The sequence below is a fragment of the Neolamprologus multifasciatus genome, chromosome 2 (genome assembly GCF_963576455.1).
Source record: "Neolamprologus multifasciatus chromosome 2, fNeoMul1.2, whole genome shotgun sequence".
Classification (NCBI taxonomy): domain Eukaryota; kingdom Metazoa; phylum Chordata; class Actinopteri; order Cichliformes; family Cichlidae; genus Neolamprologus; species Neolamprologus multifasciatus.
This window is the reverse complement of record NC_140440.1, coordinates 22,722,773-22,739,593: the sequence shown is the minus strand read 5'-3', so window position 1 is coordinate 22,739,593 and position 16,821 is coordinate 22,722,773. Positions and strand designations below refer to the sequence as shown.

The window sequence follows — 16,821 nt, the reverse complement described above, 5'->3', positions numbered from 1 at the left end:
AAAAGTTTGTGCAGGGCAGAGGTAATGAAACAGGTGCTAAATAAAGAAAACAGTGTGTCCATTTAGAAACCACACTAATGCTTGGACTCGCATGTGTAACTCCCTGACGCCGCTGACTGGCCCCATACCCATTCTCACAGCGTCATGGGTCACTATGGAAACGTAATGAACACAAACGGCTCGTGACGTGCGGGCTGCATTCTGGGTGTTGCCTCTGTGTTTTTGTTTCTATGACACAAATATGGAGAAGTACGAGAGGGTCTTGCGGTTGGGCAGCGGAGGAGCGGCAGACGTGTTTCTCATGAGGCACGTAGAGCGGAAGTGCCTGTACGCGGTGAAGAGGATAAAGGCGGAGACCACGAGGAGGGCAAAAACGCAGAGGGCCATTCTCCAGGAAGCTGAAATTATCAAAAGGCTGGTGCATCCTCACATTGTGAAATGCAGCGAGGCCTTTGTGAACTCCGACGATGGGTTCGTTTACATTGTGATGAGCTACTGCGATGGAGGGACTTTGGATGACAGAGTAAAGGAGAGGAAGCCAGGGGAGTTCTTCACAGAGCACACTGTGATGGGCTGGTTTGTCCAGGTCGCTATGGCTGTAAATTACATACACACAGCCAAAATACTTCACAGGGACATCAAACCCTCTAATGTGCTGCTGACAAAGCAAGGTGTGGTAAAGTTAGGGGATTTTGGCATATCCAGAATAATGACTAACACAGCCGATATGGCTTCCACATTTGTTGGGACACCCAGCTACCTAAGTCCCGAGCTTTGCCAGGACATCCCGTACAGCTGCAAGTCTGACATCTGGGCTCTTGGTTGTCTCCTGTATGAGCTCTGTGCTCTCAGGCCTGCTTTTGCAGCCACAAATCTCCTGAGTCTGTTCAATAAGATCACCAAAGGAGAATACCACCCTGTGCCTGACTTGTTCTCAGATAGTATTTCCGCATTAATCCAGAGCATGCTCAACCTCAATCCGGACAACAGGCCCAGTGCTGCTTGTATAATTAGCAGTGCCTATATGCGAGATCACCTGCAATCTATCAAAGACACACAGACAGACTGCTCCACGCCTGTGGTTCACAGTAATGTGGAATTTAAAAAAGAAGACATCAACACAACACTTCAACCCTGTTTTGCCAGTCAGTCCTACTCTTGGGAAGAGAAAGAACAAAGTACGGATGTCAGTTTCTCCTCTGCAGATGCAGAGGAGGAAGATGAACAGAACCAATCCCACTACCCTGAGGATTTTGATGATGATGGAAGCTTGTCTTCTCTGGAGGGACAAAGTAAACAGTCTGGGTTGGCAATGAGGAGCAATTCTGCTGAGTCCATTGGTAATGCGTCCCTCCAATGTCCATAAGTATTCAGACATTGGGCATATGACATTTAAAAAAAACATTAAAACACCACAGTGGATTTTATATCCAGCAATCATGATGTGACTGACAGGCCAACTTTAGGTTTAAATCAGAGTTTAACAAAAAACATTAACTCTTTAGGAATTAGAAACATTTTTATAAACAGTCTTCCATTTTCAGAGGCTTGAAAGTAACTGGAAAATTCACCGATGAGTAATTTAATAGCCCAGTGAGGCTTTGTGTTATTCTATGACAAATAAATGACGTAAAAGATTCATAGGCTGTCATTCGGTTTAAAAAAAACAAAATATGTCTATAAACAAAAATTTGGGAATTGCCAGATCAATTATGTAGTACTGTCCTAACAAGAATTAATGTACTGGCCAGCTCAGCATGAGAAAAAGCCTGAGAGACCACAAAGAAAACTAAAGTGGATGATGACACAGGTCTTTCTGAGGTTGAGAAAAACTACTTCACAACATTGAATGACGTTAAGAATACTCTTGAGAGGGCGGGTGTGTCACTGCCAAAATCTACAATTAAGAAATGGCTTTGTAAATGGAAACACAAGCTGAAAACCTCTGGTTACACTCAAGGACAGGAATGCCAGATTAGAGTCTGTCAAAAAAAACCCCATCTAAACGAGTCTGCACAATTCTGTAAAAGGAATCTGTGGATCAATTACGGAGAAGGAGAGAAAAAGCTCATGATCCAAAGCATACCGCATCATCTGTCAAGCACGGCGGAGGTAGCGTTATGGCATCGACACATGTGGCTGCCGGTGGAATCGGGTCTCAGGGGTTTATTGATGCTGTGACTGCTAATGGAAGTAGCAGGATGAACTGTGAGGTGTTCAAATCAAACCAAAGCAAAGTGCAAAAGCAACCCAAGAGTTCAGTCACCTGATTTCAACTCAGCAGAGCAGCTTTTCAGTTAATGAAGACAAAGCTGAATGCAGATAAACCCACAAAAAGCAGGCCTGGCAGAGCATCTTATCATTTCAATGATGATATTCACAGGTTATGGACTTTATATACTCATTGGCTGTATTAAAAGTAAACCTTATATTTAAAGTTAGTTTGGGCCTTTGGAAATGGTAATATTGTGGCTAAATTCCTTGATTTAAAGCTGAATCACTTCAGTCACATATTGTTAATTGTTCATTGAACACCTTCTATCGAATCCTAAACTTTTTTTGTTAGATCTTATAGTGAACTGATTAGCTTAACATAAGAACTATCTGGGGCTATGGTTATTGTCTGAACACTGTCAAAACACATTTGTAACATTTATGTAGAAGTGTGTGTGTTATCAAGCACACATATTATTTCTTCAACTGTTTCAGCTTCTTAAATCTGAGAATTTCTGGTGGCACTTTAGGGATCAATAGTCAGTGTGTAGTTTCATGACAGCAGCATAGTAAAATTGGAATAACCTAGAAATTACCAAACAATACAGTGATTATTGTTCAAGGCCAGAAAAATGTGAATTCCATTTTTAGTTATTTAGTTATTATTACAGATCTTTTACAGCAGCAGCATCAAAGTGCAACATATCTACCCTTATCTGTTCCAACTTAATAATGTCAGAGGTGGTACAGTGGTTAGCAGTGTGGCCATGCACCAAAAAGGTCTTTGTGACAGCTGGGATAAGAAAAATATGGATGGATGGATTAATAATGTAGACAGTTTGGGGGGAAATTAAAACACTACAATGTGTTCTGAGAAACATGCTAGACTTTTTTCAGCTACTTACCAACATTGTGTTAAATAGCTGATTCCTCTGCTAAAGGGAAGATGAGTGATAGACTGAGGGAAAACCTGCTTTTCCAGTGGGACCTTCTGTTGAAAATGTGTGAAAACAAAACAATCCACTACTGGTGATCAAAACAATGTGTGAAAGATGTTAACAGCTCTTCCATATCAGGTCTGTTGAGAATAAACTGACTTACAATGCCATTATTAAAACCAAACGTGTGTCATCCCTTGAATCTTGTTTTTTTTTCCAGAGATCCCTGACACTTCAGAACATGTTGACTATCCAGATGACTTCGAGGAAATTGAGGACAAGGACGATGATGAAGGAGACTGTGTGCACGCTGATGCTGCTCAGCAGCCGCACGATGAAGCTCTGGTGGAAGAGTTTCAGCTCTGCGATGCTGGAGGTTTGACCATTACACTGAAAGTGCTGAAGGAGAAGGGGTAAAGAGACAATGCATTGTTAAAATGAAACAATGTTAAATAACGGGACCTTTGATGCTGAACGTATTTTAAAAGTGCCTGGCTTGATAAAAGCTTTATACGCCTCAGTTTGAAAAGGACGCGAGGCCTCCTGTCAGCGGTCTTATAGCACATTTCCCCTCCATAAGAGACCCTTTAGGGATAAATAAGTTCCTTTTACTGCTGGATGATGTTCAAAACACTTGGTGGGGCTAAAGAGAACAAATAGTTGCGTTGTGGCTGCTCAGCTGTGTGATAATGCTGAATGAATGTGATGCATTATGGCCACAGAAGTGAAGGTGAAGTTTTATAATTTTATACATTTTGTAGATGCAGTTTGATATTGTTTTCTTATGGAGGATGAAACACCAGCAATGACTTTTGAATGCTTTCCAAAAGCAGCAGTGGACGTTTGGAAGTGGATGTTAAACCTTAATACACAACTTCCAATATCAGGCTTCTATCTGTGTGTGTATTTGTGTCTTTATCCTATTACTTTCAATGCGTTGTCTTTTGTGTTATTACATAATATATGTGAAATGACACGGCCTTTCTACCAGCTATTTCTTAGCCTCTGCTTCATTATATGGCACGCATTTGTTCAGAGGAAGTATGTGGTGCACGATGCTGGTCATAAAGTTAACCATGATAACATATGAGCGCAGAAAATATTGCAGAAATTGCAAAGAGATATAATGGGTAAACTGCTTAGAAGTCAAAGGTCTGCAAATAACGAAAGACCTGCCAGGAAACATTATTATCATCACTTGGTGTGCGACTTTAAACTCCATTGCATTCAGGATTCAAAAGGCCCCACAGTGAATGTTAGAGCTCCTTATCTTTCTGTGTTCAACTCAATGAGCTCATTGTTTTTTGCTAAAACTGACTATGCAGCAAACCAGTAACTGACATTAAAAATATTATGTTTTTTTTTTTCCATCTCCGAATCCACGCAAACTCCTGTGACGCACACCATTTACGTTATTTGCCGATTTTAAGGCGTCTTTTTCCTGTCAGTCACAATTCTTAAGCAATCATGTTTACATGCAAATGCTCTTCACTCATCTTACATGTCATTCATAGCTTAGTCATACTGGCAGCGAAAAGAAAAACAAAGTGTGAGCCAAAAATGGCAGCATGAAAAATTAGTGGAAAAAAGGGCAACGCAAGTGTGGTGTTTATATTTGCTGAAAAGCTAGGATCTACCTAAAGCATTTGCTCGCTGTGGGTAAAAGCTGTAATCTGGGATGGCACTAAGTCAGCTTTCTGTTACTTTTTAATTTGAACATTTTAACCAAACGTTCAAATTAAAAAGTAACAGAAAGCCCAGTGCTGACTGGCAGAGCGCACACATAGCAACACCCTTCTTCATTGTCTCAGCATTATACCGAGCAGGCACTACTGAACGCTGTGTTTCCTGTGATCGTGTCTGTTAAGAAAGAAACAAAATAAAGTGAAACCGCATATCTAAGATTCGATATATTAAAAAAAATCATAATAAGGAGCTTCATAATGCTCGCACTTTATTTGACGCTTTCAAAGTCATGTTATTTTGTGTTATTATGGTGTGCGCAACATTATTACATCAACTTAGAATTGAACCTGGTGTCATGTGCTCACTAGCCACTTCATTAGGTACACATCACTAGTAGTGGGTGATTCTTCGTGCAGCATTCTTCAGCTGTTGCAAATTTGATGACTGGACATGCATCGTGTGAAATTCCTGTTCCATCACATCCCAAAGGTACTCAACTGGATTGACATCTGTTGCCCATTAAGGCCACTTGAGTACACTGGACTCATTGTCACATTAAACAAACCAGTTTGTGACGATTTAAGCTTTGTGACATGGCAAGTTATCTGCTGGATGCAGCTTTCAGGCGATGGGTACACTGTGGTCATACAGTAGCAGTAACAATACTCAAGTATGCTTCTTCTTTCAGCTGCTCCCTTTAGAGGTTGCCGCAGTCGATTATCTGCCTCCATCTCATCCTAGCCTTAGCATTCTCTTCTGTCACACCAACCCTCTGCATGCCCTCCTTCACTAGATACATGGATTTTCTCAGTGTTTTTTTGCTCCTGCCTGGCAGCTCCATATTCAACAACCTTTGTCAAAAATATCCACTATCCCTCCTTTGCACATGCCCAAATCATCTCAGTCTCAAATCTCTAACTTTGTCTCCAGTCTGCTCAACCGGAGCTGTACAACTGATGTACTCATCATTAAAATCTAAATACCTTCTACTCCGCAACCAAATTCCATTTTTTTTTGTTTGTGCAACAGTCTCCAGACCATACATAATAGCAGGTGTCACTACCATCTTGTAAACCTTCCCTTTCATACTTTCTGTCCCCTATATGACAAATTACCCCAAAGACTCATCTCCACCCATTCAATCCCACCTGCATTCTCTTCTTTACCTCTCTTGTTCCTTTGAATAGTTGAACCCAGGTATTTGAACTCAAATATTCAAGCTGTGAAGTTTGTTTAAATGATGCTTAGTTAGCCACCAGTGTGTGAATGCGAGAGTGAATGAATAGTGGCATTGTAAAGCACTTTGGGTGCCTTGAAAAGCGCTGTATAAATCCAATCCATTATTATTATTATTATTATCATTAGCCGTAAGGGCCCCAAAGTGGGCCAAGAAAATATCTCCCACACCATTACACTACCACCACCAGCCTCAACCATTGATACAAGACAGGATGGATCCATGCTTTCATGTTGTTTACGCGTAATTTGGATCCTACCATCTGAAAGTTGGATTTTTCCAATGGTCTACTTTTCACCACTGGTGATTGTGGGTGAAGTGTAACCTCGGTTTTCTTTTCTTAGCTAGAAGCAGTGGCACCCAGTTTTCTGTTTATGTAGTGCCCATCAAGGTGGGAAGCAGATGGGCTACAACAGAAGGCATGCAACTAAGTTGCCACTACAGAGTTGTGCAGAGGAAAATCTCGGCATAACTGTGCTGTAATGACTGGGTGTTGCATATCACCTCAAAGCAGTCTGCAACTCCTTAATTGTTAAGGAGTTACCACCATGTTTATACATAGTCCCCTCTTCTGTAGGCTGAAAGAGTGGAATAATTCTAATTTTTAGACAATTGATTTCTCCACAGTCGGATTATTATAGTGTGTTTTTAAAAAAACGATTTCTTCAACAATTAAGCTAGTTTGGTATTTGCATATGGAAGCAGTTGTGGTATCGATGCAAGTGAAACAGACTGTACGTGAGCTCCAAATAATAGGAGTGGCCAACTCAATCATTCGGTACTTTCTAAGGAAGTCTGAAGAAGACAGCAGGGACTGATGATCACATTTCCATGGTAAAGAAAGAAAAAAACACTTCTCACCATCCAGTCAAGTGAATCACAATCTCCAAAAGAATCATCATTTAAGAAATGAATATGGAAAGATTCAACAAAAAAAAAAGCACAATCAGCTTCAAAAACAGGACAGGCAGATTTTGTCAGAGCCAGAAAAATCTTTAGACAGATAATGAGGAGGTCAACCTCCTTTTGTTGTTGAAGGAAAAGAAATGTACTATTCTGCAGTAGCCAAGTCAATTATCTGATTCAAGCTGAGCAAGTTACCTTTTTATTTGTTGAGGACAAAACCGAAGACAGAAAGACAGCTGACGACAACTGCAGTATAGGTCTGGTAAAACACTACAAAGCAGGATGTCCAAATGGGTTTCATACTTTAGAGTCGGTCATTGTCTAAGAAATAAACTATTAACTTCTGATTAAGTTAATTTGAGCCCTAAGCTAAGTGACGAATTCTTGACATTTATCACCTCCTACCACGAGGAGGAGGCATCAGGACAAACCCAGCACAAGCTGGAAATATTACAGTTGGGGTCAGAAGTTTAGATTCTCTTGTCATAGGCATGAATGTAATGGGAATTTAGGGATTTTATTTTAGTAATTTCTTTGAACTGTTCTTTTTTCGGGTTGGAATGATTACACAGTGTATATATTTAGTGACTTTTAAAAAAGCACTGTGTGAACAACTTTGAATTTATTTTGGATTTTCTCTCATGCCAGGGTTAAAAGTACAGATACACGCCTAAATACACAAAGTCAGCTGCCCTTATGAGTCAGACCCAGATAAGCAGCAGAAAATAGATATAGATAGAGCTCATGAAACCTTGAATGACTATTGCAATCTTTCATGGATCAAACCATATATTGAACCAGTCGCAGCAGATGGCCGCCCCTCCCTGAGCCTGGTTCTGCCAGAGGTTTCTTCCTGTTAAAAGGGAGTTTTTCCTTCCCACTGTCGCTAAAGTGCTTGCTCATAGGGGGTCATATGATTGTTGGGTTTTTCTCTGTATCTATGAAGCGCCTTGAGGCGACTTTTGTTGTGATTTGGCGCTATATAAATAAAATTGAATTGAATTGAATTGAATTGAACAGAAGAATTAGCTGAATTGTCATAGCAGCCTGCAATTTGTGATTATTTCAGACAGGTTCAGTTTTGTTGCAAGTACAAATGAGGGACAAAAAACTGCCTTATTATGATGTTATTTTATCATAAGGGGACAAATCAACTGTCATGCCACAATAGTTCATCAATTATAGCATTACCATTCAACATGTACGTTTTTACATTGCATTTGTCACCTCTGTGTTTTTCCTCAAAGCAACAGTCATCAGAGCAAGTTTTAAAATTGAGGAATATCAAACACAATCTTAAAATGACCCTTTGGTGACCTATTATATAAACACGTCAAAAGCTAATCCTTTTTTGATATCACAAAGATGCTCAGGCGCTCAGATCATACGGATCACACTGTCATCGATGGTGCTGGGCCTGCTGTAACAGAGCAGACAGGTAATGTAAAGCTAACTGCCACTAACTCATTTCACTAATTTCATTCCACTATCTCGTTACATTTTCAAGAAGATGGTAGAGAGTGAGTTTTCCCCGCCATCTTTCTGAAAGTGTAATGAGCTTTGAATGTGCCAAATTCAAGGTGGAATGTTGTCTCAACGGAAAGATTCACCTTTTATCAGCACACGATCTTTTCATCAGCTAACCAAGGTTTTCCGAGCTCGCAGTCAGCAGTCTCAAGTTCACCCACAGTAACTTCGCCATCGCAACATAAAGGTCCCGCTCTGAGATGACAGACACAAGTGAATTGTTCCATTAGTAAATACTGTACACACAAATGCAGCGTTGGCAATATTTTCCTTTCAGAAACTCCACACCACAACAAAGGGGAGAACCAGGTAGACAGATCATGAATGAAGTCATGGGTCAGTGTTAAAAAACCTGCTACAAACCTTTTATTTTCCTCACACTACTGACACACAATTTGTTTATGAATTGGAACAATGAGTCTCGAAAGCCAACAATTTATGTATTTCATTTCATGGTTTTGAAAGGCATCTCGAAACGCATCCTCACTCTAAATATACTGCTTTAACCTCCTAAGACCTGGACTCTTTCATGGCTTGCGTTTTTAATTTCTTTTTGATATTTGGGCTGATTGGGACCTGATGAATGTAAAAGCAAAGAATTACCTGATTTTTTTTTTTTTACCTGATTTTTGTTTCTAAGAAAAATGAGAGCCACATATAAGGATATTCGTTTAAAACTTCGATAGGACAGTAGCAGTATAATGTCCTCGTAAGTGGATATCAGGCCCTGTAGAGCAAAATTTACTATTTTGGTCTAAATAACCCAAAATGTGATGTCCACATATGTGGACGCCATGTCCTAGGAGGTTAAAGAAGAAACTGCCTGGTGAATAATACAGTGAATATCATCTCAGGATCGACTGTTAGGATTAACGACATTAGAACACTTCTGAGAGGCCAGCCATGAGTTTCATCAGATCTATGAGTGCCTAACTATCAATGCTTAAATCCGCTTCCATTAACAACATTCTGCGGAATTGGGAATTTTGACTGTAAACCAAGAGTGCCGATTTTAATTTGCCCTGCATAAAGATTCCCCTCCTGTGCAAAGAAAGAGCTCTTATGTTCCCCTCAGTGCTCCTCACACTGACACCTGCACAGTCATCTCAATGTTAATTCACTGATGGTGTTAAGACAAAGGCGCCTCATTAACTTCCATGATGAAAGGTGCAAAACGCTGCAGCGGTATCATCACACATCTTAGATGCAATGAGTCATATCAGGCTGCGGCAGTACAAAGATCTAAAAAGATATGACATGTAACTTTTGAAAGATGCTTATTTTGTAGATAAATGTTTTTTGGAAATTAGACGATGTGAATTCTTCAAACTGTGATTTCTTCTTTGATTATATCTTTTGTTATCTTTCTTTTCAACCACAACCGCTCTCAGATGAATTTGCCAGGACTTGTGCTGTCCAGTATCATATTATGCAATCATTCACGCATGTTTCATAAGCTATTAATATGTTTCACAACATGCATGTGAGTGCACCATTTGCATGAGATTTTAACTGGTCTTTGTGGCCTCTGTCACAGTATATAGACTAAACTACCCAAGGAAGTGAAACTTGAAAAATGTCAGTCAATTTTCAGTTGACCTGAAAACATACAATGTAATGATGTAAATGATTAAATAGCTTTCAGTTACAACTTCAATAGTATATCACAGTATGACCACATCTGTCTTAGTATCCATGTGATATGTGTAACCTCATGTGGAGGCAATAAAAACAGGAACAAATTCTTAACAAAAGTGTCATTTTAAAGCAAGGTTTACTGAACAAAACCTAAAATTATCAAGGGAAACACTCACTTTATTTAAAAAGTATCCAAAGAGAGGACAGTTCATTTGACATTTCCACGTGCGACTATTAATATTACCATTGTTAACAAAGAAACAAAAGATCCTAGTCTATGAGTTAAACACAATATTTAATGTTAAAGCTGAAAAGCTGAAAAAGGGAATGAAAGGCCAGAACTCAGTTCCTACAATGTAGACTTGAGGCGTCTCCAAAACTAAGTAACTCCCCCATTAAAATGTCAAGTTTCAGCAGTGAAATGAACAATGTTACAACCTGGTTTCTTGCTATTTTAAGCCCTCATAATGCCAGGATTTGATGAGTTGATTTCCTTTTTTTGTTAGTTTTTTTTTTAAATAACATGCCTATTGGGGTTTTTTTAGGGCTTAAAATTGGCAGTGTAGCTGCTTTGAATTTACTGATACAAGCAGCTGTATCTAATAGCTGTCTGAATGCAGAGTGTGTACAAATTCTTTTGACTGGTAGCGGATATAAACATAAAAGGGACAAAACACTTCTAATCTCAGGTCATATCTTATTTTACTATTTTACTGCATCACCGCAACAGAGCGCTTCACTCTCCGACTGCTGGTTTAGTTGTGGTTCCTAGTATATTTAAAAGTAGAATGGGAGGCAGAGCTTTCAGCTTTCAGGCCCCTTCTCTGCTCCCCATTTGAAATTCAGGCATAAGACACCCTCTTTAATTTTAAGATTAGGTTTAAAATTAGGTAGCGCTTTATAATAATGTTACACTATAACGCAATATTAAGGTCAGTTCAGTTCAGTTTTATTTGTCATATGGAAGGTAGCACAGTGTCAACATTGCAATGACATGTATTTGACGAGCAGAACACAAGTCACTCAGCAGCTGCCGCGGACTGGGCATCTGTGGATTCTGGAGAATCACAGAACGGCCGGGGGGTACACCTACCTGAAAAAACATCCTACCCATTGTTTCTGCGCAGACTCGGCGCATGCGCACAACACCAACGCCGGCCCACCATTGCTCTCCACGCATGCTTACCAGGCCGCGAGAGTGACACTCGGGTGTGAAATGTATGATTTTCAGGGTTTTTATCGGTTTTTAGCGTTATTTTGTTATCGTTTTTTTTTGTTAACTCGGTTTTCCTGGGTCTTTTCACGTGTGTTATGAATAAATCTTATTTTTTTTCGGTACCGGTACTAGTTTTATTTTTGTTGTATTTAAAGGCCGGTCCGTGAAAATATCGTCGGGCACAAAAAAGGTTGGGAACCGCTGCTCTAGGCAAGGAGAAGAAGAAGTGGAGTAGGAAGCAAAGACGGTGGAAAGAAACGATGCAAAACGCGGCTGTGAAGAGTGGCTGTGGCTGTGATGGTGACGAAGAAGAGAACACAGATGTACTAAACAAACAGTGCAAATCTTGCAAGGAATGCCCAGTCTGTTGTTATCAGATTCTGAAATGATACAACCTCTTCACAGATGCTTAACATATTCTTGGCTGGGGATACAGGTACCTCCTTACTCTGCCTGTGACACAGGTAGCATGTGAGAGAAGTTTCTCTGTTCTCAAACACATAAAAAGTAGAATAAGAAGCACACAGTCACAAGAACACCTGTAGGCATTCATGCTTATGACTACAGAGAAAGACATCCTCATGTCCCTTGACAATGATTTGGTCATAGACAGAGTTGCAGAAAAAAGCGACCTGTTGAAGAAAATACTTATCCCCCAACATTGAGTAAGGTGAGTATTCAAGTTAACCTGCATGCTAAAACCTCTTTACTTTGTGATTTATCATAACTCATACAGTACTATGTGTTGTGTGTTTCAGATAACTGTTTTGTATTGGTTCAGCCAGAGGGACTGCAGTATGTTGAGACCTCCATTTCTATATGAGTATTCAAGTTAATCTAGCATAATATTCTTTTAATACAACATCTAGTCACTGTTGTTATAATTTTGATGGTTTGATAGCATAAGCCACAATTAAAGTCTTGTAACACTCATGCCAAGCATTATTGTTGCCGAGTTTCCGCATGCCGATTACTTTGGGCTGGGCCCAGTCAAAGTCCAGGGCTGTTTTTTAGTCCCAGTCTATCCTTGCTCAGCAGTATAGTACAGTAAAAAATAAAAATATTTATAAAATATAGTGACAAATATAGTAAAAATGTTAACAGACTAAACATATATATATAAATATATATACACACTTGTATAAATAGATAAAGAAATCTTAAATAGAAATGTGACCATTGACATGTATTGAGGGGTGGGAGGAGGCAAATTGGATATTGCACTTGGGATAAAGTGGCAGGAGTGAGCATCAGTACAAACTGAGCAGTAATTCAATTCAATTTTATTTATATAGCGCCAAATCGCAACAATAGTCGCCTTAAGGCCCTTTATATTGCACAGTAGATTGTACAATAATAGATACAGAGAAAAACCCAACAATCATATGACCCCCTATGAGCAAGCACTTTGGCGACAGTGGGAAGGAAAAACTCCTTTTTAACAGGAAGAAACCTCCGGCATAACTAGGCTCATGGAGGGGCGGGGCCATCTGCCGTGACCAGTGGATTGAGAGAAAGAAGATAGGATAAAAGACATGCTGTGGAAGAGAGACAAATATTAATAACAGGTATGATTCAAAGCAGAGATGTCTATTAACACATAGTGAGTGAGAAAGGTGACTGCAAAGGAAAAACTCAATGCATCATAGGAATCCCCGGCAGCCTACGTCTATTGCAGCACAACTAAGGGAGGATTCAGGGTCACCTGGTCCAGCCCTAACTATATGCTTTAGCAAAAAGGAGGCTCTGCCTCCCATTCTACTTTTTAAATACTCTAGGAACAACAAGTAAGCCGGCAGTGCGAGAGCGAAGTGCTCTAATAGGGTGATATGGTACTACAAGGTTATTAAGATAAGATGGGGCCTGATTATTTAAGACCTTGTATGTGAGGAGCAGGATTTTGAATTCAATTCTGGATTTAACAGGAAGCCAATGAAGGGAAGCCAAAACAGGAGAAATCTGCTCTCTCTTTCTAGTCCCTGTCAGTACTCTGCAGCATTTTGGATTAACTGAAGGCTTTTCAGGGAGTTTTTAGGACATCCTGATAATAATGGATTGCAGTCGTCCAGCCTGGAAGTAATAAATGCATGAACTAATTTTTTAGCGTCACTCTGAGACAGGACATTTCAAATTTTAGAGATGTTGCGCAAATGGAAGAAAGCAGTCTTACACATTTGTTTAATATGTGCATTGAAGGACATGTCTTGGTCAAAAATGACTCCAAGGTTCCTCAGAGTGTTACTGGAGGCCAAGGTAATGCCATCCAGAGTAAGAATCTGGTTAGATACCATATTTCTAAGATTTTCAGGGCCGAGTACAATAACCTCAGTTTGATCTGAATTAAGAAGCAGAAAGTTAGCGGCCATCCAGCTCTTTATGTCTTTAAGACATTCCTGCAGTTTAACTAATTGGTGTGTGTTATCTGGCTTCATGGATAGAGTTGGGTGTCATCAGCATAGCAGTGAAAATGTATACTATGTCTTCTAATGATACTGCCTAAGGGAAGCATGTATAATGTAAACAGAATTGGTCCTAGCACTGAACCCTGTGGAACTCCATAATTAACCTTAGTGTGTGAAGAGGACTCTCCATTTACATGAACAAATTGGAGTCTATTAGATAGATATGATACAAACCACTGCATCGCAGTACCTGTAATACCTACAGCATGTTCTAATCGCTCTAATAGAATATTATGGTCAACAGTATCGAACGCTGCACTGAGGTCTAGCAGGACAAGCACAGAGATGAGTCCACTGTCAGAGGCCATAGGAAGATCATTTGTAACCTTCACTAAAGCTGTTTCTGTGCTGTGATGAGCTCTGAAACCTGACTGAAACTCTTCAAATAAGCCATTCCTCTGCAGATGATCTGTTAGCTGTTTGACAACTACTCTTTCAAGGATTTTTGATATGAAAGGAAGGTTGGAGATTGGCCTATAATTAGCTAAGACAGCTGGGTCTAGAGATGGCTTTTTAAGTAAAGGTTTGACTACTGCCAGCTTGAAGGCCTGTTGTACATAGCCAATTATTAGAGAAAGGTTAATCATATTTAAGACTGAAGCATTAATTAATGACAGGACTTCTTTGAGCAGTTTTGTAGGAATGGGGTCTAAAAGACACATTGATGGTTTGGAGTACACGATTTTAGAGTGGCAGTTAGTACAGTATTGCACACAGTAAGGGTTTTTATTTTTATTTAAATACTAATAAAAATGGGGTGACCAATGCAGAGTGTACTATGTACCTGTGAAACTGTAGGACTGCTTCTGTGTGCATCCTATGGTGTGTGTGTTTAAGGGTTGTGGTTGAGGTGTCCAATGGCTTGGTGGTAAAAACTGCTTTTAAGTTAAGATGTTAACAAGGAGAACAACCGATGTGCTGGGTGGCTGTGGTCCTTGATGATGCTGTGTGCTTTACGGAGGCACTGTTGAAGATAGATGTCCTGAATGGCAGGAAGCCTCATGCCAGTGATGTGCTCTGCTGCTTTCACCACCCTCTGTAGTGATTTACGGCTGCTGGCAGAGCAGCTTCCATAAAAACTGTAATACAGCTCGTCAGCAAACTCTTGATCACACACCTGTAGAAATTTGAGGTGATGTTGGCATTCATGCCAAAGTTCCTCAGCCTCCTCAGAAAGTAGAGTTGCTGGCGAGCACTGATTCCAGTGTCTCTGTGAACTTATTAGCAAGGTACTGGCAGGTGCTTAACCCTTTCACGCACAGTGGTCACTACAGTGGACAGCTATTCAAAGGCTGTTTCCTTGTATTTGTGTCAGGGTTGATGGTATACTTACACATAAACCACTACATTGGACACTGATGTGTCACTTCATACGCATCAGTTGTCCACCTAAGTGGACATGTAAAAAACTCTTTGAAAAGTACATGTTTTTTAAAAAAAAAATTAAGTTCAAAAAATCTTTTTTTCATGCCTAAAGATTAATAATAATACTTAAGAAAAAAAATCAAGATTGAGGTTGTCATAATTCATGCATGAAAGGGTTAATTCATCATAAAGCATTATTCCTCCTTAGTATGCCATTTTATAAATACAGATATATGAATATGACTATGACTATTACTGGCAGTGATAGCTATACATGTTGTAACAGTAACAGATGGATAAACATATCTGTGTTTGTAAATGTCATACTAAGGAGAAACAATGACACATGCATGATGAATTAAGCACTTGCTAATACCTCACTAATAGTGTGACATTAGTGACATGACAAAACTTTCCTTTCTGACAAGGCATATAGTTGGGGCTGGATAAGCTGACCCTTAGTTATAACACAGTCGACCAGGCTACTGGGGGCTTTCCATGATGCACTGAGTCTTTCTTATTCACTCAACTTCTTTCACTCATATGTGTTCATACACCACTCTACATTTAATCACTAGTTCTTATTAACCTCTGACTCTCTTTTGCAGCATGTCTTTGTCCCGTCTTCCTCCCCTCAGGCAACTGAGTTGCCCGCCTCTCCCTAAACGTCGTTCTTCCTGTTAAACCGGAGCTTTTCCTTCCCACTGTCACCAACGAACTTGCTCATAGGGGTTCATTTGATTTTGGGGGTTTTCTCTGTTTTCTTTGTATTATTGTAGAGTCTTTGCCTTAAAGTTCAAAGCACCTAGTGGCAATTTTTGTTGTGATTTGTCTCTATATGAATAAAATCGAATTTAACTTATTTAATTCAGTCACCATGGTCACAAAGTTGTTAAAATGTTGTTATTAGTTGGTTGAAATCTTGATCCTAGCAATTAACTAATTTCAAGCTAGTCAAACCAGAGTAGCCAGGTAAACCATAATACAAGACCTGTATATTGTTTTTTATTGTTATTTTTGTAGTATTCAGTAGCTCCTGCACCTTCAGTAGGTGTATTACTATTTCAAACCTCACCTTCGAATCTTCAAATACTGTGTGTAATGTGCAAAAACCAGCGAAACCCTAAATAATTCAGAGGAGTTTCCCTGTGAAAAGCGTGAACCTTATCGACAACCACGTCAGTGGTAAGAGGCAACACCCCCACACATCACGGCCCCTCTTTAACATTAACATTTTAAGAAAGTTCCCATTTAAGAAATTCCTAGTCACACATCTTCTAGTGACACATCTAAGCGACACAGAAACTGTGAGGTCACCGAAAAGTGCTGAGCAATAGTCTGACATAAATATATACATATGTATTATTTGTGTGTGTGTGTGTGTGTGTGTGTGTGTGTGTGTGTGTGTGTATTAAAACTGTGATGACAGGAGCTAAAGAGAGAAAAAAAAAGGAGGGGTGCCCATATTAGTTTCTCTGACTCTTCAAGCATGTACTTCCTCTTACTTAATGAAACCTGCTATATCTGTATATAACTCCCTCAGTCTCTCTCTCTCTCTCTTTCTATATATATATATATATATATATATATATATAGATAGATAGATAGATAGATAGATAGATAGATAGATAG

At 39.6% G+C, this 16,821-nt stretch overlaps 1 protein-coding gene across 1 annotated transcript; it reads left to right on the top strand.

Moving 5' to 3' along the window:
- The first annotated feature begins 151 nt into the window (after window positions 1–151).
- nek12 (NIMA-related kinase 12) lies at window positions 152–7,045 on the top strand. Its single transcript, XM_085177079.1, has 2 exons — window positions 152–1,340; window positions 3,373–7,045. Exons 1-2 carry the CDS (start codon window positions 242–244, stop codon window positions 3,567–3,569), a joined length of 1,296 nt encoding a protein of 431 aa, XP_085033205.1. The 5' UTR covers window positions 152–241; the 3' UTR covers window positions 3,570–7,045.
- The last annotated feature ends 9,776 nt before the right edge of the window (window positions 7,046–16,821 follow it).